General features: G+C 33.4%; 1 protein-coding gene across 2 annotated transcripts; it reads right to left on the minus strand.

The window, feature by feature from the left end:
- Positions 1–452: 452 nt before the first annotated feature.
- Positions 453–25467, minus strand: LOC108331647 (calcium-transporting ATPase 3, endoplasmic reticulum-type). 2 transcript variants are annotated; one of them, XM_017566489.2, is made up of 34 exons: positions 25334–25467; positions 24905–24955; positions 24764–24797; positions 24477–24494; positions 24016–24152; positions 23532–23606; positions 23236–23281; positions 20265–20324; positions 20099–20179; positions 19226–19311; positions 17986–18087; positions 17773–17826; positions 15593–15694; positions 15290–15348; positions 14141–14285; positions 13419–13526; positions 12875–13027; positions 12685–12789; positions 12093–12289; positions 9893–10004; positions 9487–9585; positions 9261–9406; positions 9075–9132; positions 6881–6973; positions 6725–6775; positions 6481–6612; positions 6112–6213; positions 5952–6006; positions 3496–3581; positions 2576–2724; positions 1525–1630; positions 1387–1440; positions 1215–1263; positions 453–936 (listed from the first exon to the last, which is right to left on the minus strand). In XM_017566489.2, exons 1-34 carry the CDS (start codon positions 25364–25366, stop codon positions 869–871), a joined length of 3006 nt encoding a protein of 1001 aa, XP_017421978.1. In that variant the 5' UTR covers positions 25367–25467; the 3' UTR covers positions 453–868. The 2 variants fall into 2 exon arrangements, with proteins under 2 accessions (XP_017421978.1, XP_052732272.1); XM_052876312.1 differs by lacking the exon at positions 25334–25467 and having other exon boundaries at positions 24477–24513.
- Positions 25468–26214: the final 747 nt, after the last annotated feature.

A 26214-nucleotide genomic window follows, 5' to 3' on the forward strand; every position in this document is an offset into this window, starting at 1 on the left:
AGTTACACAATTCAAAAGTATAAAAAATACTTGATTGTATTTGAAATCAAAAGTGATTATTGAATTGTATAATACAAAAGTTCATAAACTATAAGGACAAAGTGAGAATTTTCATATTTATAAAATGTAGAAAGAAATTAGGAGATGCTTAAAGAAATCCACTACGTTCCAAAATGAAATATAAAAACGTAAAATAAATGAGACGTTGCAATAAAATTGTGGTATGTACGAAAAAGCCAACCCGCACACGATTTGCACCATTTGCAGGACCCTTTTTTTTCAGTTTGGCCAACAAGTTGGCCTCACGATTTATCAAATTATATGTTAACATTTTTGGTAAACTTCATTGCTTTTTGAATCTTATTTATTTTGTTTAATTCCACTATTAACAAATAATTTAATTAGATACCTTAATTTATACATGAATACGATGCGTTTAAGCAAACAACTGATGAACGAGAACCGAAAAAACGTTTGTTTATTTCCTATACTTATATCCGTAACATGTTGGCATAAATCTCTTCATCGTTTTTTTAACGATACACAATGACAATGTACAACTTTGTCAGAAGGGCATAATTGGTGCTATTTAGGTATTTATGCTACCAAAATTGATTAAATACAGAATGTGAAGAAAAATGAATAATTGAAGATAACGACAACTCTACAGGCTCCTACATTTTGCTGTTTTACATCACCGAAATTTTACGGAGATAAATATTACAGATAACACAAATATTATACAATATCTTTAGTTACCTTGTTTAACTCCTCGATTGCCACGCAAATGGAGATTGATGATTTAGATTCAATCAAGGATACCATTGAAGCTTTATGATTCCAAAAGTGCTTAATGTTACTCCACAGCTTACTTTTCATGTAAATCTTTTTTTGGAAGTAAATCGGACCTCCTGAACCATAACCTGAATCTAAATCCTAAAACCAAAGGAAAAGTAATCAACATCAGCTATATGGAAATTTTGTGTGGGTGGGTTTGTGCGTGTGCCTGTTGGTTACATCATTTAATTATAGATCCCATAACAAAAGCCTCACAAAAGTAACGCACCAACTACATTTTTCTATGATGACAGTTAACTTCCAACTGAAAATGAGACTACCAATCCTACTACTGGCCATGTTGAACACTAGCTACCCTCTCACACAAACAAGGTACAGATTGATATGAAAATTTAATAAAATGGAATAAAGATTACCAATGGGATTTCTGGAGAAGAACTTCAACACCTCATCAATGACTATAACCTGCATAAGGAAACAAAGGATAGTTCACATGAATAAGTAGCACGACTCACCTTCTCGGGAAAAATCCCCAACGATAAAAATGACAAAGTAATGGAATTGGGAAAGTTAAAGAAAACTACATACAGGTAACGAAAGATAGAGGACAACTGTCCAGTCAGCCAAAGATAACGGTGTTACCTGTAATAACATTATGAACAGGATAAACAGGCAGGTTGTCACTTCAGAAAATCAAATGTGCATCACTGCTTTAAAAATACTTACAGAGAAAAGAATCGATAGTGGGTGAACATATAAGATTAGTATGTGAAGAAGCATAGTTATGATTATAGAAGCAACAAGCCACATGTTACTCCAAGGAGGGATAACCCTGAAACAGACAAACAGATATTTTTCACACCAATTAAAAAACTGTTACAGCAATATCTGTTCTTTTATTTCCCAAATATAATTCAACAATAAGAGACACAATTCCTATTGTTTGTAGTATACATATTCCCATTAAAAACAAAGGGAAGGTTCTTAGTATGAATTTGATTTCCCAGATTGACTAGCAACTGATGCTTCTCTAAGGATTTCAACTTATTCCTCCACAATCACAGGGCATATATGAATACAATGTTCAAACTTTGTAGTCCTCCAGTCCTCGATAAAAACAGAGTAAAGTAGAATAACCAAATACAAAGCTTCGTTCCTAAAGAAGATTGATATTAACTAAACACGTCGTAGGCACTGTTATCATAAGAGTAAAAATAAATTCCAAAAAAAAAAATTATACGATAAGAGACAAGTTCCTTAGGATTTTATTGTGAGAACCCCTATTATATGAAAATGATAGAACTTAGTAAATTTATTTTTATACCGTGAATTTACAAATTTAGTTCTCAATTGAGATTTTTGCCTTGTTAATCATATATAAGTGGTTTGCCTATGTCCTATATTCATCGGTTTTCAATGTCCGTGTCTTGTCTGATAACTATATTGGAGTTATTGCTTCCTGAGGTCGCTAACAATTAACAGAATTTCCACCGTCTCTCTCAATGTGGTCCAGTGAAGGGGGTATAATGTCGATTACATCATTTTACTAATTTCACTCACATCATTTTACTAATTTCACTCATAATATATTCTTCCTTCAGGTTTAGTGACCCTGATGAACCTACTGACCCCATAAACTTAAGCTGATGGGTGAAAGCACGTGAAAGATTTTATATTTGTCGTCATCCTGATCTCATCCTATTAATATGAAGGAAAGGAACCATGAAGGACCAAAATCCTATAATTAAGTCAAATTAAATTGTATAAAATTACTTACAGAAGAGATTGATTTTCACTGAGATTGTTCAAAGCATTGAACATCTCAACAACGACAAGCACAGTCATTGATACAGTAGATGGATGTCGATCATCAAATATACTGCATGGATAAGTTGTCTCCCTGGTTGGGCAGCTATAAAAATTCATCTGGAAGAAGAGAAGAACTTAATCTAAGAATATCCGAAATAGATTTATTAATTATAAACAAAAAGAAACATTCATACCAGAATAAGCACAGTCAATTTTTTTTTTTTAAATAAAGCCTTATTAGTAGTACCTACAACAAAATGTATTTTCCAGGACTGAAGCAGAAAAATTTTCAAACAATCTCATGTTCACAATGTATGTGTTTTTTTATAGCAAGTATTGTAGTTGAGTGTCAACAATGATTTTTAACTCTTTCTATTATTGAAACAAGTGATTTTCAATTTCAAGGGCGTCTTGCTACTTTCGAGATAATCATGTTAATGGTTTCTCATTGATCTTATGGCTGTTTGAAGGGAGTTTTCAATTCTGATAAGGAAAGGGACTCAGCAGCCTCGCTGATTGTTACTTATTTTTATTTTATTTTTCCATCATGTTTGTGTATTTCTGTCTTGGAGGATATCTTATCCTTCATGCAGTTGTGCTTTCCCTCTTATCTCTAAATTTTCTTTCTCTACAAAAAAAATATTACATATTGAAAGATATAAAAGCCAGATTGAAGTTGAAATATCCATTTTGCTTATATCTATTTTCCATTGCTTTTTGCTATAATTATTCTGCAGTCATGGAAATTTGGAATTTTTTTAAAGTTATTTCCATACATCAACTGCTTATAGCCTCACATCACATTTCCTCACGTGTTATCATGCTGTGTATATAAGATGCTCAAACAAAGGTACAGAGACCACAGGAGAGGAAATGATACTATCTTACCAATTCTGTGTATGGAAGTTTAGGGCCACCATCAGAATAAACAAACCACCAAATAAAACCAGCAACAGTAGCAAGGCCAACATAAGCTGCATCATACACAAAATAAACAACATCAGGACCACGCATCTACTTTCCAAAAATCAATTGAAGAGTAAATGACTAGTTGAAATACATGTTTGAAACTTATATTATTACGTGAACATATTATCACTAGGAAAATATAATACTATATTTATCAATTCATTATATTAGTAGAGTCCTTGGAGTAGTTGAGATACACGATTTCCAATATATCCTTTCATTTCGTTTCCCACTCTTTATTGCAAAAACTGGTTCAAAATTATGGAAAAAAAGACTTCTAATAACAAAAAAGAGTAAAGATGATTCCCAGGATTTCCGAGACTGGATTCTCCAACTACATCTGAGTTCCATCCCATCTGAAATAGCAAGGTAAAAACTCCCTCAAAACCACCTTTTAGTGACAAATATGCTTAAGACCCATTTGGATCGGTTGGGCATTTTTCTCAAATTTTGTTATTTCAGCTCAGTTTATACTCTCTTCTTAGACCTAAGAAAGAATCCTGTGACTTTCAGCCTCAATCGACAGATTTTAAACTCCACAGTTTCCTAGAATAAGCTTGAGGAATCATAGTTTCTGATTTGCGTAGCCAGTTGACTAAAAAAAATGCTTCTTTAAGATTTGAAGACAGGGTTTCCTCTAAAAGTACAGGTGCGCAAAACATTCATTATATTAAAATTTAATCCAAAATCATTCTGATCCAACTAAATTGAAGTCCACTTTAATATATTTAATTCAAATCCAACCCAATCCAATATTTTTGGATTTTAAGAAATTCAAAATAAATGTTTGGTTAAGACAATTTTTTGTTGATTTCGACGGAGACATCTTTTATTTCATCGACAAATTGCTTGTTTTTCTTTCAATTCTTATGTAGCCGTTTCCTTTGGATTGTTCAGAAAGTAAAAACTTTTAATGAATCCAAAATTCACTAATTAATCCCCGAGGCAAGATACCTAGGACCCTAAAACCCTTCACCACCTTTGCAATTAGGTGTACTAGCCGCAGTGTATTTTGCCCCAAACAGTAAACCTTCAGAGTATTCTACCAACCACGATCACATTGAGTTCTCTCATTGCCCAATTTTCTCTAGATTTTTTGCAAGCAAACATGCATTTTTGCTCCTTTTACTGGAACTGAGATCCAAAAGGGATAAAAGTTGCCACTACTGGATTGGTAGCTGTTATTAATAAAGGTATATGTTCTATTAATGATTCTGTAGGTGGTAATGATAATTATTGAGACCCAGTGGTTAAGGAAGGATCCGTAGGCAGAGCTTTCAAACAAACCAGTCCAACCCATTCAGATTGGTAGAAAAATTAAAATTGCTACCCGTGTGAGTATGGGCAGGCTACAGATTCATTTTTTAAAATGAAAGTATTGTAGTACCCTAACCATTGCCATCTTTACAGAGAAAGCAAGAAAGGGGGAGTGTATGATGGGGAGGGTTTGAATTGTAGGGGTAGTATAGCTCAGGGTCATTCCTTGGTTTTGGTATTTTTCCTAAGTTTATACCTGAGCTTGGAGAGATACGCTGAAGAGCTGGGAGCTTATTGCCCTTTCTTTCCATCTGCATTTCCATACAGTTCCATTATTAAATTGACTCCTACTTCAAACAAGACATTCTCCTATCAGAATATGCTCTGCAAAAGACTTTTACCTCTGGGATAATAAGTGTATAACTATATTATGCATGGTTTGCGTTTAGTATTAGATTTAATTAGTTTATCAATCAATGTTCTCACATATCCTCTTGAGAACTTTTCTCCTCTGTAGACAGTTTTAGCATTAGGCTTTAAAATTGACAAGTATTAGACTTTATATGGTTTTTCAAGGCTAACCACTGTTACCCAGACTTTTCCAATGATCATAGCTGATAAACCTACATCTCTATTAACCTATGGAAATCCTCTAGAATGGTTTGAGCAATCCGAGTCCTCTAATTAAGACCAAGATTTATGTAGAAACTATGTAGACTTTCTAAGGTGGTCTGAACACCAGTCCCTGTAGTTCCATTGATCCATTGTGCATATTGAACTCTTGATAGTTCTTTTATTGGTCTTTTTGAATTGTCCTCCTAAGATCCACGTGTCCATTATTCTGCTGCATCCAATTACATCTTTGTTAATGGTAACAAGAACCTTCTTTACCAATTTTCCCAATTTGGTTATTTACCTACAAACAATCACAAGGGATTGGCATTACCCATCTCTTGTCTATATCTAACTACGATATGTAACTATATAAAAACATAAAAAGCAATGCTATTCCTCAATAAAGAAGAAATCTTGCTGGAAAAATTAAAGAAGCAATGCCGATGGGTATAATAAATGATACTCAGTCCAGAAATAAAGATGGGGTTGATATTTATAGTTACCTCCTATTACCAAATAGCGAAAGAAGAGCCAACCAGAAACAACGGCTTCATTCACCTACACATTCAAAGTGAAATAAAAATAAAATAATAATTGGGAAGGTTATCTGTTTATTTATTTAAATCACATAGAAGGTCGACCAATGAATTATTGGTATGACACCTTTCGAGGCTTAGCCCTCATCACATCAGAATCTTGTTTGTTGAAGCCAATAGCAGTGGCAGGTAATCCATCAGTAACCAAATTGACCCAAAGCAATTGGACCTGGAAGAAGTTAAGCGAACAAAAGAAAAATTTCAAGTTATTCTCTTCACTGGAACAAAAATGAAAATATTATTTTTGTGCAATTACCACTGAAGAGACACTGTAATCATATAAAAGCACATTGTGGCTACAAACCACTACCAAGGGGCACAGAAGACATGATCAATAAAAAATCTAGAATTTCCACAGGTAAAAAGTATGTATAAAACGCAGCATAGGATAAAATGAGCATTTTGAGATCATCAACAAAAATATTGTATCACTCACAGGGGCAAGGGTATCCGGTATTCCAAGCACTGCAGCCACAAATATACAAACTACTTCGCCAATATTGGAAGAAATCATGTATCGAATAAACTGTTTTGTATTATTGTATATAGCCCTTCCCTCTGCCACAGCCTAAAGAGAAACAAATAAGAAATTAAACGGGGAAAATTGTTTTCTATTCAAGAGGGAAGGAAAGTAATAATAAGACAAAAAATTGAGTAGAAATTGATATATGCTATTATACCGCAACAATAGAGGCAAAGTTGTCATCAGCCAGCACCATGTCTGAAGCACTCTATAATCAAAGAGGGAAGAAAAATAGCAAGTTGTTTAGGATTGTTGATTATTGACTAGACAAGAAAAAAAAATATAGGAGAAAAGTATAGACAGATGATGACACCTTGGCAACAGCTGTTCCTGAACCCATAGCAATTCCTATATCCGCCTTCTTAAGTGCTGGTGCATCATTAACTCCATCACCCGTCATTGCAACCTAAATTACTGACTTTGTAAATTTCGAAAAATTTGAAAGAATTTATTGGAATGATTGCATAAACAATAACATCCATGATTAGAAGGTTACAATAAATTACAAAATAGAGGACTTAGTGATGTTAAACAGAGCTTTATCAGGAAACTAGTAGAGCTGCATAGCACTAATGATATGGAACACACACAAACATCAACAAAGTCATTCCGATAAGGTACTTTCTCCATAAGAACTTCTAGGAAAAACAAGAAAAGATGAAGTAAATTTTTCCATAAGCAAAAATTAGCTTACACTCCCTCCGTTCCTTTTTAGGTTTATTTTATCTATTATTTTTAAATTTCAAGATAACAATTATTTTCCACTTATACCCTTAAAATCATTAATATGCAGAGATAAAAATTTGTTATAATAACATAAAGAAAAAAAAAATGTAACGATACATAAATGTTCAATGGAATAAGAAAACTGAAAGGAGTATAATAGGCAATTCACTTAAAATTGCATTAAAAATAGAAAAATTAAATGCTTTCCTTTCTATGGGTGAAAAAACCTTAAATGACTATCATTAAAGAACGGGGCTAGTATTGAGTTAAAAATCATCTTTTGGAAGCTATATGAGAGTTTTCACAAATTATATAATGGAAAAACTTATTTTTTTTTCGTATTTTTTTCTCTTAAAACTGATATTTTAAATATATTATACTTTAAGCCAACTTTATGAATGCTTAAAAAACTAAATTTTATCTTATAATACCAGTACTAGTGACCAGCCGTGCAGAAGAGTTGGCTCAGTATTTGAGATGTGTCCAAGCTGACAATTACTTTTAAGAGGACTCCAGGTGTTAAGTGTTTCTATGTATAAAACAGATGTAAAGAGGTGTTGGTAGCATGTATTACAATCTTACACCTCAAGCAGGAGTATCATGATGTTCCATCATATTCTTTTGTGTATCACACATCCTAATTGTGACATCAGGTACGGGCCGTGGGTACAGGGTCAAAGATCTGCTGATCCAAAAAAGAAGAGTCAAATATCCATATTTACCTACCTTGAGTTATCTCGCCCTTCATTCTATAGATATTAGTGTGATTTCCCATCCGTTTTGTACCAGAAGCCCCAGCTGTTTTTTTCAACTTCAGGCATAAAGCCCTTCAAAATTCCCGCAGCCTCACTTATTTTGCAATAAAATACAACCACTTTACAGCAGCTTAAGAGGTTTTGAAGTAAGCACACTTGTTTTCATACAGTGTTTTATACTTCACTTCTCTACACCCTCTCCAGTCAGCACTTCACTTCCATCCCTCCACTGGAAACACTTGACATGCCTTTGTTATCATTTCATTGCACTTCACTTCAGAGCCTCACTTGCATTTCCTAGCCTGGCCCTGCCTTGTTCCAGCCTCATGCAGTGTTTCTGGCACCAGTTCATGCCTTAAGCAGTGATTTGGCACTGAATTATTTATTTGCTGTTACTCTTGTCACTGACTTTTTAGTTATGTATCATATTAGATGCCTGTGTCTTTAAGATGTGACTTATGCTTCATTTTGGTTTTGGGCATTTACGCAGATATTATAAATTATTTGTACCGTATATGCTATCTTCGGTACAGAACTTCATTTAAGGTCAGCTATTCAACTTTTGAATTCCACTCACCAGTATCCACAATCAAAACTACAAGTGTAAAATAACAATGAGGAGCATTCACCTAAAATAATCCTCACAATCCAGCTACTGAATAATGTGCCGTACACCTATCTATACGCAGATAAACACAAAAGTTATGTAATTATGACAAGAACTACAGAATTAAAGTGACCTTGGGAGATAAGAAACTAAAAAAAATAATCACAAAAATAAAACATTACTAGTTAGTAATTATAGATAATGTGTGTTAGGATATAGGATGATAGGATAGATTGAGTTTAGAAGTTAAGGTTATGGGGGTGTCGGTTGTAAAAGGGGGAGCGGGTCAGAGCTGCTATAAATAGAGCTCTTGTAACTCTGTAGAGGGTATCAAGTGTATTTTGTGTAACTAGTTACAGGGATAACACATTACTAGTTAGTAATTACAAATAATATTCTGATAAAGGAAGCAACCATACCACTTCATTCTGGTGCTGCAATGCTTCTACCAGGATCCTTTTATGAGAAGGCTCAACCCTAACATAACACAACTTTTACTATGAATTTTTTATGTCAAAAGGGTTGAACAAAAAAAGAAATTGCCTTTTTATTCTGCAATCGTCTAACAAAATCAAATATTAGAGAAAAGATATAAAACAATATACCTAGTAAAAAGTGCCATACGTTGCAATGCTATTGTTTGCTGCAGAGGTGCAAGTTCTTCAAACTCAGAAGCAGTGTAAGAATGTTCAGAAAAATCAATCAATTGGTCAAAAGCACCTATCTTGCGGCAAAGTGACTCAGCAGTGGACTGATTCATTCATTATAAAGTAATTTTAGACAAGATGTATGGAACGTTGAAGGGAAAAAAAGTTGGCAGGAGTTTGAAACCTTGTTATCCCCAGTGACGACTATAACACGGATGCCAGCAGTCATACAGGAAAGCATTGCATTTTTTACTTCATCTCGTGGAGGATCCAGCATCCCAACCTACACAAGGGGAGAGAAGGAAAAAGATTATTACTTAATAGAGGAAGAATGAAAATATTGGAAAAGCATAACAAAACCAAAAAAGTACTCCCTCAAAACTCAAATATAAGCAAAATTAACTAAATTTTGCGGTACTTAAGAAAGTACATACCATTTCATTCTACTATTCTCATTTTAAAAACAAAGCTTCTTCCTATACCTTCTTTCATTGGAACTTGATACCAATAGTTTATTGAACAGATGAAGTAAACAACTTTCATTAATTTAACTATTAAACTATATATTGTGCATTGAAAAGAAAGCATACCAACCCAATAAATGTAAGATCCTTCTCATCATCAAAGGACAATGACTGTTGAACTGAGGGCATCCATTTCAGGGCCAAAGCAAGGCATCTTAATGTTTCTTTTCCTGCAAAACTGGCCAACAAATTTTGTTAAGTGTTAATAACAGAAAAAACCAGGAGCTCAAAAGGCAGTCTAAAACTGGAAATGGACAGAAGAGAAACAACTAAGTACCCATTATTAATGTCCATAAGTTACAATAGAATTTTCAGATATGTAATATGCTAGAAATACTTGTTAGAGATCCCAAATTGACCAGATATGTGATCAAATTATAGCATATAAATGGTTGTAGATCCCAAATTGACTAGATATGTGATCAAATTATAGCATATAAATGGTTGTAGATCTCACGTTATAAACAAGTTTTATGAAGTTGAGTTATATTTAAAGTTGACTTTTAAGATGATATTAACGGCATTCTGAGCCTATCCTATTCTAAGGTGGAATCCATTCACTCACCAATTTCTTAGTTGTCATTCACCAGCTTTTTCTAGGTGCGTTGGCCTTGACTTTTTTCAGGTGCTATTAGCGTCATCATCTAGAAAATTCTAGGGTCATTGCATATGGAAAGTATATCTTGGAAAAGTTAAGGTTAATGCATTTGAAAAAAGCCGGGGCTATTGTGCCTGGAAAAGCCAGGGCCAATAAGCCTAGAAAGAGTTGAGGCCAAGTGCATAGGGTAGGTGGCTAAAACAGGGTGCGTCAATAAAAGAACTAAGCCTAAAAGATCTTCTAAGATAGTCTAGAATATTCTAAGATAATATCTTAAGATATTTTTTACAATTCTAAGATCCGAGATGTATTGACCTCAACTTTTCCCAGTTGCACTGGCCCGGACTTCTTCCGTGATGCATTGGTCTCGACTTTATATAAATTTTTATGCATTTTTATTTTTAATTTGCAGGGAAATGAATTATTTTCTTGTAACAAGGTAAAGCTTAGTCCATTTGAACTTGACAGTGTTAGAAATATAAAAAATATCTAAAAATATCTATCTTAGAATATTGTAGAGTATTTTGGATGATTTTTAGTGTTTATTATTCTTTTATATGTTCATCTGTTTCCCTATCAAATTAAGACCTCTATAATTAAAAAAATATCATATTAAATTATTTCCGATTTATTAAAAAATGATTCGCAGCCATATCATATTATATTTATTATTACTAACTTGTACAAAATGGACTATGTTGTGTAGTCCATATAAACGATTTTCAGCATATCTTCCATCTAGTTTTCTCTCTTTCAACAAAGTCAAACATTTCATTAAGAATTTAAATGGCCAAGTAACGCTGACATAACAAGGATAATTGAATTACTGCAATTACATGAACCCTTAACAACTGACAAAAGGTCTGATTAGTATTAAATGTTTCCTGTATGTGAAGAATAAAACACTGAACCGACTAAATTAGTATCCCATTTGTTACAACGGTAAGAAATTCATCTCACTACTTTTTTCATTTACCAAAACTGAAGCTGTTTTCCCCTTACAACTGAAGGACTCTCTACTGGAAAATTCTGGATCAAAGATGTGAGTTAACTGAAAAAAAGTGACGGCGGCAACCTAAACTTGACCATTACCTGGTTAGATCAGACATCAGACCGTCAAATCAGATTGTCACAACAACTATGAAATTTAATTTATTTCCTAATAATTAAAAAACAATTTAGCTTTATATAGGATTGTTAATATAGTGGTGTAGTGTATCTAGTGAGAGCAAACAAATAAACAGGGTTAAATTTATTTATTTTTAAATCAAATATTGACCCATCAATTTAGCATTTTCAGGAAAGGCAGGGTGAACAAATTGCTCTCAAGCCAAGGGTAGCAGAAGGCCAGAGGCTGTATGGTTGGCATCTGGTGGGCCATCATCAATGAAAATTCTTTACATAATTGTCTTTTCTATCATTACTTCACAAGGCCTAGCAGCAAGAAGGCATGGCATTAGGCAGGTATGTAGGTTATATTTCACCTGTCCCATGCAGTGCTAGCGCTAACAGACATGGAATTATGCCCTTGCAAGGCAATCAGTCATGGTTTGAATTTTTCTAATGTTTTTGCCTATTTTGAATAAGAAACAGAAAACAAGCAAAAATCTAGAAAACAAACTATGTAATATGCATATACAGATAAAATTATAAACAATAAAAATCAACCTGTTGAACCTTGAGTCCAACTCTGCTCGAATATCAGCTGTAAGTGGCACAATGGAACCATCACTGTTGCACAGAATGGTTGAACATCTAGGTATTATACTTTCTGGGGCACCTTTTGAGAACAAAATATGCATCTGGTTCCGGCTGCAAAGCACACTCATCATTTTCCGATCTCGAGAAAACTCCAAAACATGTATCTGCAAAGCATCAAGTGTGAAAATAAATACACATAGCTCAATACCCAAAAAATATCCAACAGTAGATATATTCATTAAATTTCTTATGTTGGATGAAGCGGCCGTCTCACCCCTGGTTTATGGATGCATTAACCTAATATAGCTAAGTTTGTTATCTTTTTTGTCAAGATTAATTGTAAAGTCTGAACTCATTGTTTATAACACAGTCCTTTACTAACATTTATCTATTCCCTTTTCTTTAAATGAAAACATCTGTTGTATAATAGTGTTTTCTGATCAATAGGCATGAAAATTGTTTTTAAAAAACCTGCAATTTTTAACATTCAAGTTTCCTAAAATATGTTAATGGACGAAGATAAATACAAAATAGGTATGAGAAACTTTCTAAATCTCACCTTTCTAAATTGTTCCTCCCAATAATGGTTACAGTAAGAAGCACGTTCATGCTTAGTCAACATATTCAAGGCTGATGGCAAGGAATCGAAACCAGGGAGACCAACCTACAAATAACAAATGATCAAAGTATACTGAAGTAATGATGGAGCTTCTAACATAGGAGACACGAGGAGAGGAAACAATACACACCTTTTCTGCCAGGACACGTAGTGCCACTTCAGTTGACTCACCAATTTTTTCATAATTCCCTTTATCAGGATTATACTGCAGGGTTGATTCATTGCAAAGAGCAGAACACATTGCCATGTGAAGAAGACAAGACAATTCAGCAGGAAAGTCAAGCTGCAAAATCAAGAAAATGAAACATTGTTTTAGGTAAAACAAAGCTGCATACACGATTACAATGAGTTTATGTTTTGAAGATAAACAAAGAAAACCATCTGTGCTGCTAAACCATTGCAGCCATAAGAGTTCTAGTACAGGGCAAAGTTGTGCTTCAAGGAAGGGCTTGACTCAATGCAATATTTCTTGTGTCAATCTTTGCAAATTAAAACAGCATGGATATCCACCACAAAGCATACACTGACTTGGCAAACTATCCATGAATTTTGTTTTGTGCAGCTAGCTAAGGTTCCTTCCTTTTATTAATTAGTAATATACTTAGCCATAAATGTGATGCGTGTTTTTTGCTAGTGTGTAAATGAAAAAGCACAAAGAATTAACATAATCATACCTGCATCCCTGTACTGTCAAATATTATGCCTTCAGGTGCATATGTTGTTCCACTGACACTGTATTCAGAAACAACAGGGCCACGATTTGCAGATTCAACAACACATACCTGTACCCACATAACCATAGGATTTGGTCAAGGAAATTGCTAAAAGTCATCCATAAGCATCCAGGTAAAAATTTCAACATGTAACAAAATACATAAAAATAATTTGCACGATGAAACACACATTGAAAAGCAACGTGCATAACAATTTTGTATCATCCTAAACCTAACAACAATAATATGCGTGCATGCACTATATGCAAGCAGTAGTTGGTATCAGGCTTGATTAAAACATGACAGGACTGAAAGATGAACATCAAAAGCATTCTATAAATGAAAAATGGGGAAGGAGGAAAGAGAAAAGCTTAATAGTTCATAAACTGAATACTACTCAGACTTTCAACATCTAGAAGCAGATTTTATCACAAACTCTATTAATACCACATCTAAAATTCCTGAATAAAGAGAAAGAAGGTTAAAACATAATAGCAATGAGGTTATTATTGATTCAAAATGTTTCATCTAAAACTAAACCAAAAAATAAGCATCAGTTAATCGGGACAGAGTTCAATGAGGATGGCACAATCCAATGCGACACTTGTGGCAACATGAAAACGCACAAAAAAGACAAATGAATAAATTTTAATTTTACTATTTCAGTGTCAAGCCGAACTCACCTTCGCCACTGACATCATGTTAGTAGTTAGCGTACCAGTTTTGTCACTGCAAATAACAGTTGTGCAGCCCAACGTCTCGACCGATGGCAAGGAGCGAACAATGGCATTCAACCTAGCCATACGCTTTGTTCCAAGAGCCAAACACCTATTATAAAGAAAATAAATCAAACAAAATAGGAAAAAGAAAAAAAATCCTAGATTAACTTTCCATCACAATGAATATATGTTGTTTTCTAACCAGAAAATTAATTCAAACATAGCATCTCAGCATATCATGGGAAGTCTCCAGTCAGTAGGGAGGGAACGAGTAATTCTGTAAGCAAGTTTCTATAGCACAATAGCTGGTTTGCCAAGATTATTAGGCATTTGGCTTCTACTTGGTGGTATAATATCTAGGGCAAAGCACAAAACCATTCTGAGGGATTTTTCTCAGCACAGTGTTGAAGAATTTAGTAGCTTTTGTCTATTAACGTTTTTAGTCTTTTCCCATATAGTAAGCAGCCTTGGTCTATTTCCCAAACTTACAAAAACATCATAATGCCTTTCCTCCTTATCAAAAAAGTTTCTAGTGTAAAAACAATAGCAATATTGCCCAGAATACCAATATTTTGTATAGACTACAAAATAATTTAGTAATAATCAAATTCGATAACATGCATTAGGTACACAAAAGGACAAAGAAACAACTTAGACAAGTGAGATTATGAGTTTTAAGATACTTAATACACAAATGTGATTATTAAAAATCTAAGTAAACAATAGTGATTGAAATTTGAGTTTAATAGGAACTGGAATTCTCCCTTTCAGCTCAGAAAAAGAAATATTAATACCTCAAGGACATCACTCATAAAAGGGCCTTAAGAAATGCTGCCTTATGGTTTGTTTCATTCTTAACATATATATTTCTTATACAAAAAAATGAGCAATAAATCATATTTGAAGGACATTAACTCCCAAAATTAAAAACATTTTAATATATATATATATATATATATATATATATATATATATATATATATAACAAATTGTAGATTCTATATGAACACACAAGCCAAAACATCTATATATTATTTTATATAATCAAAATAAAGATATTTTAAATACATGATGGCTTCCAGAGAAAAAACAAAAATAGGTTCCTAAACTCACGTTGTCACAACTGCAGGGAGCCCTTCTGGAATTGCCGCAACTGCCAGAGCAACTGCAATCTAGCAGGAATATGATTAGAAGTTAAAAGATTTTCATGTTCACAGGACAACATGATATCTTCTTCCAAAGAAAGAGCGAATATAACCAACTATACACCAAACACAAAAAGATACTAAACATAAAACAACTTAGCAGTACATGCAAATAAAAACAACAGAAGACTACATGATGCCTGTAAAAACAGAATACAAGAGCAAATGGAAACATTGATAAAGATAATACAAAGTTCATTGGTGAACAAACCTTAAAATAATGAATTGCACCTCTCAAGAAACCACCGTGAGAAGGGTCACGGAAGTGACCAATATTTACAATCCACACCAAAACACAAATCCCTGCTATAACCTGTAAAAAAGAAATAAAGGAACCACCACCCTCACAATTTGGAAACAGAATAATAAGTGGGCTTCAAAGTTAAAACTTGAATAATAAAAATGATTTCTTACACAAAAATATTCCTTTGATATATTTTACTTTTTGAAGCTGATAATACTTCGGCTCCCAAATAAAAGGGTTTTACTTATAATTCAAATTCTTTGCCATGCATCAAATGAGCTTTCTCATTGAATGCCAAAACAGGTGCGAAAAGGTAAAGTGGTTTTATTAAAGACATTATAACTCAATCCTAAATCACCGAGTTAATTTTTGAATCATAATTTGTACTGAATCGTAACTTAAAGAGTCCACATCGACTAAAGATATATAAGTGACTGCAAATTTCATCTTACAAAAAGATTTTGTAGGATTGAGTTAGACTTAAAGTTTATTTCTTCAGATAGTACCAAAATCATTCAAAGATATCCTAGCAAGGTGTTAGACATCATGTCACCCACTATCGGGTTTTCTCCTAGTCCCACACTCAAGATGTCTACTCCCTGGCATGGGGGTGTGCGTTGAAGAGCTCACATCGATTAGAGAAAATGTCATATTGTAAAATGATGCAAATCTTATTTTACAACCAGATTTTATAGGAATTAAGTTAGACTTAAAGTTCACTTTCTAAAAGTAAGATAGAAAGACAACAAAAAAATTACTTCAAATATATCATATAATTGAAATATAGTGGTATTCATTCAATTAAAGCAGAAAAAGATAAGAATAAAAAAACAACTTAAGCAAAAGTCATACAAAACTACTAGTTAATTGCAAGTTTACAAAGCCTTATTTTAGAAGAATGCAAACAAAGCAATTAAATAGTTAAATAGAGTACGTGCATTGAATTAGTGACAAATAAAGTAGTGGATTGTCAAATAGGATAAGTTCAAAAGTGTTCTTCCAATTCCTTTGCATTTAAGAATTTAAGCCCACATGACTTTTGATTATTTTTTTGTCGGAAGTAAATCAATTGTTGAATAGTCTGAACTTTTTTATCTTTAATATGAAAGTACATGGATTCATTCTAATAATGTAAGATGCAAAGTCATTTAGGAGTCATCTTACCATACAAATTGGTAGGTAACCAAATTATATGAAGTTGTAAGATTCAAATTTTGAAGTGTAATATGCCCAATCTCAACATTTCAGATGGTACAGTTGATAACAACTGGATGTACTAGGCTGACAAACCGAAAATGCATAAACAGTTGTGTTACTTATCTGATCAATTATTACCAACAATGAAATATGCAGCAGAAGAGCAGCCCCAACATTTGAAAACCAAGGTTCCTAAACCTAAGGGTTACATTTTTATCAATTAAAATTATTTTCCCTGCCTCAAATGAACTTTCATATTAAATGCCAAAAGTAGGTGAGAAAAAGTGCCGTTATAAAAAACACTAAAATTCAATCCCAAACTACCATTCTCAACCTTTCAGATGAACTGTTTATACCAAGTACATTTAGGAGGCTGACAAACCAAAAATGCATTAACAGTTGAGAAAAAGTGCCGTCATCAAAAACACCATAATTCAATCCCAAACTACCAATCTCAACTGTTCAGATGGAACTGTTAATACCAAGTACATTTAGGAGGCTTACAAACAAAAAATGCATTAACAGTTGTATAGCCTGTCTGATTTATTATCACAAACCATGCAATATGCAGCAGAATAGCAACCAACCATGCAATATGTGTGTAGCAGCAGAGCAACCATTAAGTTTGTCTAACAAAGTGCTTTAGGTCTAACTAAACCCTACAAAATTGGTTTATTAGATGAGAATTCCCCCCACTTTATTTTGACACTATCTCTATTGGATGTAGGTCTTGGGTTTTTCCAATATACTCCTGCACATCCAATACAGGCTTGGTACAGGTATAAGATAGATTTTTATACCATCTTAAAAAGTAGTTTAGACCTTACTTAATCTTATAAAACCAGTTTCTAAGGTGAGGACTGACCCTACTTATATACACTATTATTGATGTGAGCTTGGGTGTTCCCCAGTAGTTTGAAATACAGTGAAATCAGAGAACTAGCAATCACCTTGGCCAAAAAGGTACCAAACTCGTCCAGCTTCTTTTTCAATGGTGTTGCCTCCTGCGACCAATCATAAAAGATGTAACCACCTCTATTGTGTGTCTAAAAGTAAAAAGCAACTTTTCCTATACATGTGTCAAGACAGAACACAAATGCACAAAAAATTGAATAAAGATACAAGGAGTAAAAGGACCAATGTAAGTAAAATTCAATGCTTACATCCTCTGTTCGCAACATTGAATCTCGTATGCTGCCCATGGCCGTATTAGGACCAACTCCCACCACAATAGCTCTTGCCCTACCAGCAACCACAACCGTACCCTGGCAGTGAAAACAAACTCTTACCATACTACAAGAAACAGCGCCTTGAACTCGTGCTTATTTAAATATTTGAAACTTGGATGCACAGAAAATACAAACAGAAGAACGCTAATGCAAACACAATTTTATATTACTGTGATTCATGGAGCTTTGAAATTTCTGAAGACAACTATCAACGTAGCTATCCATCATGTTCAATGTCCAATAGTAGTTCATTTCAATTTTATTTTTAAGTAGAAATTACAAATAATCAAATATTTTGGACTAATGCTATGCATCATGGTTCTACCTTTCTTATTAACAATAATTCCTTTTAACAATTTTATAAATAAACTTTAAGATTGTATGTTTATATCATATGTCGAATTTCATCAATTTAAATTTAAATTAAATAATTTTTATACTGCTATAACAGCTCATAAGTTCTTTTCCAGAATAAATGATGATGAATCTCAATTTACTAATGTTTTTTTACATAGCCTTAAAAACAAAATCATCATGTTAATTTTTTGCAAAATTTAAAAATCACAAAGTAATTACTTTTAAATATTGACTAACATTGTTCAATTGCAAATAAATTTCAATGAACAATATATAAATATAATGATCAGTACAGGTATATAAATTTCACTTATTGTGAGCATACATAGGCCTGCGTGTTTGTAGGTACGTGTATCAAATTTAAGCAACAACAATTGATCTTAAACATCACAAACATTGAACTGATTCAATTAGCACAAGTGAGAAAATGCTACAGAAAATTGCAGGTCAAACTCCTCTCAAAATCAAATTTGCATATATAATTATTTCAGTAACTTAAAATAAACTCATCTTTTCCATGTGACCATCAAGCCTCAACCAACCAAAACTAGTAGCTGAAATGTTTAATTAAAAGCTAGATTGGTTCAATTAAACAGCTTTAAATTTTTTACAACTACAAAAAAGTTATTAACAAGTAACACCAACCCAAATTTCCTGCACCAACAAGAAAATCTTCCAAAGTAGAGTTTAGATAAGTTTCATTACCTCAAACATAATTACAAATTGGACTTAGAAATCCAAAAGATTAATATTCTAAAGAACAATTTTAAACCTTATTAGCCACACGCTGGTTGAACAAAGAAAGCAAGCTTCATACCGAAAACAGAATATTTGTTTTGTCTTGGTATACAGCATTTGAAGTTGTGGTTATTTTCAGCTCTTTCTCCACCGAGCTGCTCTCACCTACAATCAGCAAAGAGAATCTTGATCACATTAATCCAGTGAGATGTCAGAAGATACATATAACTATGTTCAATAAACAATTATTCATACACGTAGTTTTTGCCTTAAACAGACATGGCATATTTCCCACACACAAGGTGTAGGGAGTGAGATTGACATATTTATCTAACCACCTTTTCCTTTTCAAAAGTATTGTCTAGCATCCTGAAAGCATAATTTAAAGGAAAACTTTGCAACAGGGCCATTAGTTAGGCCAAAAGGAACCTTTAAGTACTCTAATGAGTAGCAATAGAAACATCAGCAAAATTTGTTAAGCCAAAAGGATTTAGAAAATGTCTCAGCCAAATTTGCTAGTTGGACAGTTAAAGTAACCGAGCATAAAAGGAGTCAGCCTAGACCCCAATAAACTTACTAATCTGTTACCACTACACATGTAGCAGTACCAAAAAATAACCAGGCAAAAGCATATACTAGACAGAGAAGTATTTTCAATTTTTTTAAAACATGGGTTTCTATAAAAGAAAATCAGTTTTTTCAAGGGTATTACTCTAGTAGTCAATTTATCAAAACTAACAAGCTAAAATTATTGATTGATCAACAAGGTTAATGTTAAGTATTACTTAAAAATCAGAACATCAGTAATTCACAAACACTTACCTAAATTGTCAACATGTGAGGGTACGTAGTACATTTTCACTCTTTTCAGACACAACCACACAAATGAAGTGATTCCTAGGTAGAAGAATTCAATAGTTCTATTCACAGCATATACGAGCAGTAAGAATACCTGTAAGAATGGCTTGATCAACACGCACTTGATTGCTTAGCATCTCAATCATCCTCATATCAGCAGGAATTTTGCAGCCCACTATTTAATTCACAATCAAAACAGATTCAACTTTCAACTTTCCAGGATTAAATACTCAACAGAGACAGTTTGCTTATCAGCTTACCAGAAACCTCCACAATATCCCCAGGAACAAGTTCAGATGCAGGAAGTATGGAAAAACAACCTGAAAGAAATAGAAAGTAAAAAATTGTTCTAGAACTTCAAGATGATAAGCTTTAACCAATTCAATAAAAACAAAAAAAAGACAACTGAACCATCAAGGCAGACAGAGGAAAGAAAACAATTCGAACACAAGATTGTTAACTCTTAGGGGGATGTAGAATGTGCCCCAGTGCAAGCGTTTGAACTCGCACTATCCTTGTTTACCCCAAACTCTTCCAGTAGAGCTATCCAAAGGGAACATTTAAACAACACTTGAGTTTTTTATGTTTCTGGTTACCATTATTTTCTCGTTTTTCCATAAAGCATTAGGAGGTCTACTCAAAATATGGAGAATGGTTTAGAAAAATATATGTCGACAATAAATGGTTAACTAATCATATTTACAACCTTAGAGAGAAAACCTGTCTTTGTAATTTCTTTCCAAAGGAAAAGAAAAGCAAACCGGATCTAATTTAAATTGTTAATGCAGAAGGCACTTGACATTACGAAGTTATTTATTTATTTATTATACAACAACAAAAACTTATTTCCCATTAGAAAAAGTCAACTACAAGAATTACATCAAGCAATTTGGCTCAATTAAAGACCAAATATAGAGTTTATCCTCCAATGTCCTTCTTGACACTTGAATTTTACACAAACTTTGAATATTTCCCTTTTATCATATTGGAAAAATGCAAGTCTCACATTGGCCATAGATACGGTTAAGGTAGCACATAAAGTGAAGGATACGTCTCACCTCATAAGAAAATTTATTAGGGCTGAGTTAAGATGTTCTAACCCTGAATTCTAAGATGACATTAGAGTTTATCCTAGACTGACTGTTTGATCACCTACATTTGTCACACTCTGGATAGGTCATCAGGGGCATGAAGGGCAGTATTGGAAAGTTCCGTTAATTGCAAAAAGCACCTAGCCCACCTTTAGTTGCAACCTCTTAAGGGGAATTGTCTTTATTGTAACTTCAAAGGTGGTGGTTTAGTCTCACATTGACAAAAAATATGGCTTAAATAGAGCTTATAAAGCTTAAACAATCCTTATCTTATAAGCCAAGTTTGTAGAATTGACTTAGGCCTTAACCCCTTATCCATATACGCTACTTCAACCTTATATCTAATCAATTTGGGATTTTGGTTTTCTCCATGTCACCCCCACGCCCAATACTATTGGGATTGATGGATGGATAATACAGTAGGTGGCCTAGTATAGAAACAAGAATAGACTATAATATCATCTTAGAATTTGGACTTAAGACGTAATCAAACTCCACAAAATTGGTTTGTAAGGTGAGAACTACTTGAGCTTAAACTATGTTTAAGCTATAACTCAAGTAGATGTTGAAACAAATCACCACCCTTGAAGCAACAATCAAGAAACCCCCAAAAGTGTTGCAACTAAAGTTGTTAAGAAGTGAACTTTAAGTCCAATTCAACTCCACAAAACCGGCTTGTAAGGTGAGGTTTGCACTCAACTTATATACTCTAAACTGGCTTATCTCTAGGGGATGTGAGACTTCCAACACAATCCCCTCATGCCAAGGTATATACATCTCGAGCGTGGGACTAGACATTAATGGATGATCCAATAACAGTCCAATAGCGGGTGGAACAATATGTCTCACGAACAACAAATTTTGCTAGAATAAGCTTTAAACCATGACTCTGATACCATGTTAAGAAGTAGACTTTAAGCCTAATTCAACCGCACAAAATCAGTTTGTAAAGTGAGGTTTGCACCCACTTATATACTCTAAACTGACCTTATATCTAGTCGATATGGGACTTCCAACAAAGTAAACTAGGGGTGACAATAATTAAGGTAACTTTCCAACGTATAGGAACCAAAGTGTTCTTCCTCTACTCATAGGATATTTTCTTAGATTTCAAAATCTCGTTCAATAGTCAAGGAACAAAATTATACCTTGTTCTCCCACACACTTAAAAACCTTCACAAGAACCAACAATTTTGCAAATTATCCATTTCCTCTTATGAGCCTCTTTTACTGCTCTAATTCCAACTCTATGATAGTGAGCCAAAATTTGTTTATCCTCTTGGTTTCTACTCCCTTTTCATCGTTGAAATTCTTATAAAAAGAATTCTCTCATCTCTCTTTCATATCTTGATCATGACCAAAACTTTGCCTTGTTTATTCTTAATATATTTTACTTGATCCAACTCTCTTGGCTTCACTTCTCTATTTTAGCAAGCTTTAAAATCTTATTTTCTTCATTATTTGTCATAACATCTTTGTTTATTTATTTATTGATTGATTATCAAAGACAAAAATCATTCCAAATCAAACTAAAGAAACAAAAGAACAAAAGACATTCTCCAACAACAAGAAACACGCCCTAAGAAATTCAAGAAAGTAAAGCTTGCTAGTCCCAGGATATATCTTTAGTAAATCCCACAAAAGTTGGAATCAACAAAGCGAAAAAAGCCAAGATGAACACTTCGTCCTATATAAGAGGAAACAACAATAAATTACCCTTGAAACTATTTGACCCTTTATTTAAATAATGGCTCTGTGAATACCCAATGCTATTATACAAAACAAACATAGTTTCATGAGGATAACTCACCTCCCCCTATTTGGCCACACACCCCAAAAGTAGAAGCAGAGAAAAGACAAGACCATGAGAAAAAAGTAAGGAAAATTACGACATAGTTCCTTTAGAGTTAAGAGCATATCATTGAGTTTAGTAAACTTTTCACAAAACTAACACAATTAGCTAGGAATGCTAAAGAAAATTTTGAAATTAAAAAAAAAAATTGAAATAGAAAATATGAATAATTATCTTTTACAAAAACACCACTCATTAACACCATATGTCATCATTAATAAAGCGCCACAAAGCCACTATAGTACTAACCATGCTACAAAAAATTAGACAGGTACAAAAGTTTGTTACCATTGCGCAAGACAGTTGCCACATCAGCTTGATAGGCACGCAGCTCCTAAGATAGTACAAAAGAGAAAGCAATAGATAAAAAGTGAGCTCAACTTGACAGAGCCAGAACAAGAGAATTCCATAATAAAGTTATTTTAATTTAACAAGTTTTCATTAAGCAAATGGAGAATTTAAAGCACAAATTAGAAACAAATTGAGCTTTAGTCTTAAGTTTATCAAAATTGTTGTTATGAAAATAAAATCATTATCGACAAACATCATTTGGAGCTCTAAATTTATTGGTGTTTCAATTTTACCTCCAGAGCTTTTTCAGCATTTGATTCTGTAATCACTCCAACTGCTGCATTTGCTGCCAATATCATGAGAATAACCTATGCATACAACAATTTATTTTCAATCAAAAAACCCAATACCAAAAACCAAATCAATTCACATTTTGCAATAATGTTATTTGATAAGCCTAGCTTAACAAATAGTGTAATCAAATAGAAAATTTTGTTATATTCTCTAGTCCAGAAAAAATTCAGTACATTCTCTATAAAAATCCACTTTTCATGAGTTTACCAGTTATGCAAGAGGGCATGCAGTATTGTACAAGTGTACTCAATAAGTAGCAAAAAGAGGTCATTTAGCTCATAATCTACAGCTTCTATAGGAAGGATACAGCCTTTTTTCAGTTCTGCATCATTATGTATAAGAACTACCAGAAAAATTAATTCTTTACCAAATAAAACTGAGGCTAAATATATCAAACACAACATGAGTGCAAATATATCTTACAGAAGGCTCCAGAAATGCCATCAAGCCTGTTTCTCCATTAACTAAAGCCAGAATAAAAGATATAAGAGCAGCTGCAATTAGTATCTTTACAAGCAAATCATCAAATTGCTTCAAAACCAATTTCCAAAAAGGAGCTCCTGCATATTAAATTGATGAGATTTAGTAACAACAAGAACTACGGAATCTAGTGTGATAGAATCATGAAAACCTCAATTGGCAATAATATATGAGATGAGTTTCAAACCATTTACACTATCATTAATAGGATTTTATGAATGATCTGCAAATTACTTAGCATCCAATATAATTCAGTGAATAAAAAAATATTTTTCTATAACTAGCCAAAATTAAGTACCAAGCACTGACATTGCCATTCAGGAAGAGCAAATGAAAAGCACTAAGTTTCCTAAATAACATAATCAAACAAAAGTATAAGGCAGGTACAAACTCCATATACTTACTTTGATCTTCAGGCAGCACTGTGTAGCGGTCACCATGCCGTAAGAGAAAAGGAAAGAAATATTAGTAGGCAAACAAAAAAGATACTTAAACAAAACTAGTAAAAAAGATGCAATAGGTAAATTTCTCAAATGCTAAGATCAGTCGTGTAATCTTATTATCCTGACTGCCATCTGACACTCTATACAAATGCAAATTCATTTCAAGATAAAACCACATTCCTTGATATCTCTTCTCTTGTCCAAGTAAGAAACGGATTAAAATATACACGGCCCTACAGAAGACATACCGTTATTCCCATAAAGTCTAGCATGTTGTACTACCTGGAAAATAAGGGCGATTTAATCATTTGAAACTATTAACACCATAATCGGGCTTTAAAAAAACATGAGAACCAATACGACAAAGAAATGAAAGGAAATTGGAGCACCTCAGCATCAGATAAACCCTTAGTCGGGTTCACTCCGAAGAAATCGAGGACCTGACAAAATTAACAACAATAATTATTGCTTTCCAGCGGAACATTCAAATATATAACTGAGCTAAAGCAATCGCTGCGTGAGGAGATATGTCGATGCAGAGTTCAATAATACTGCTGCCAGAGGCAAGAATGCAAGCATGTGTGATCATAGATTTTCACCATTATTACGTTGCGTGATCATGAAAACACAATATCTCTATTACCGAAGGTCGCAAAACACAAAACATAGATAATTCACATTGCGATGTCTTCTATAATTTTAGATTAAAAATAAAGAATGTATGGTTCGAGATTTGTTAAATGAGAATTGTGAAGTCACAATGAGATTTGGTGTTTGTTGCAGCGGCAAGGAAAATGGAGAAAGCAGAACGAAATTACCTCGGGAATAGATCTGGCAAACGCGTCCTCCATTGAGGAACGAAGAATTGGATCGGAAACGAGAGCTTCGAGGCTCGGGTTTGCGTTAGACTTTACTTGAAGATTTAGAGAGAAAGAGAAAGGGAGCACGTGAGTTTCATGTCATGGCACACACACAGTCACAGTGACTCGGAGTGCTCCCCTATAACTAATACTGATACTCTAGTTCGTTTTCGGCAACCTGGCTCGTGTCGAGATAATCCTAACTCAGTAACTCCCGGTGTCATGTGGGACAGCAAAGTCGTTAGGATAAAGCAAACGTCGTATTGGGCCGGTTTCCTCCCATTGGTTTTGGCATTACCCGGCCTCGTTTTCAGGCAGGCTGCTTCTTCCTGCACCCCCATAAAAATTATACTTCTCAAATTATCCCTCATTAAAAATATAATAAATATTTATACACTTCTTTACTTTAAGTATTTTTTGGATTGAATATTTCCAAATGTATTCCAAATCCAAAAAATAACTTCCGAAAAATTTAATACGAAATGTACCAAAACAATTTCCAAAATAAATATTTTCGGATTCAAATATATTTTTTGCAAAATAATAATTATGGAATACAAAAAAAAAATTGAAATAAGTGTTTAATGTATTTTCAAATTCATAAATAACTTTTGAAATACCTATTCTGAAAAAAAAAATGTATTTTGAAATGTATTTCCCAATCCATAATGTATTTTAATGTATTTCCGCATTTAGAAATACCTTGAAAATAATTTTTGAAACACCCTTCTGATAGTATTTTTCCTATTTTTTTCTTTATTCATGTGCAACTCAAGAGTCTTACTCCTCTTTTTTACCAATTTGGGGTGGATGTGCATACATGTATTGGACAAAATTTA

This window comes from Vigna angularis, chromosome 4 (assembly GCF_016808095.1).
Source record: "Vigna angularis cultivar LongXiaoDou No.4 chromosome 4, ASM1680809v1, whole genome shotgun sequence".
Lineage (NCBI taxonomy): Eukaryota > Viridiplantae > Streptophyta > Magnoliopsida > Fabales > Fabaceae > Vigna > Vigna angularis.

Coding starts and splice junctions, on each gene's coding strand:
- LOC108331647 (XM_017566489.2), bottom strand. CDS start 25,366: ATGGAGGACGCGTTTGCCAGATCTATTCCCGAG. Junction 20,325..23,235: donor GGCAACTGTCTTGCGCAATG/GTAACAAACTTT, acceptor TATTTCTTTCAG/GTTGTTTTTCCATACTTCCT. Junction 9,133..9,260: donor CGTATGGCACTTTTTACTAG/GTATATTGTTTT, acceptor GTGTTATGTTAG/GGTTGAGCCTTCTCATAAAA.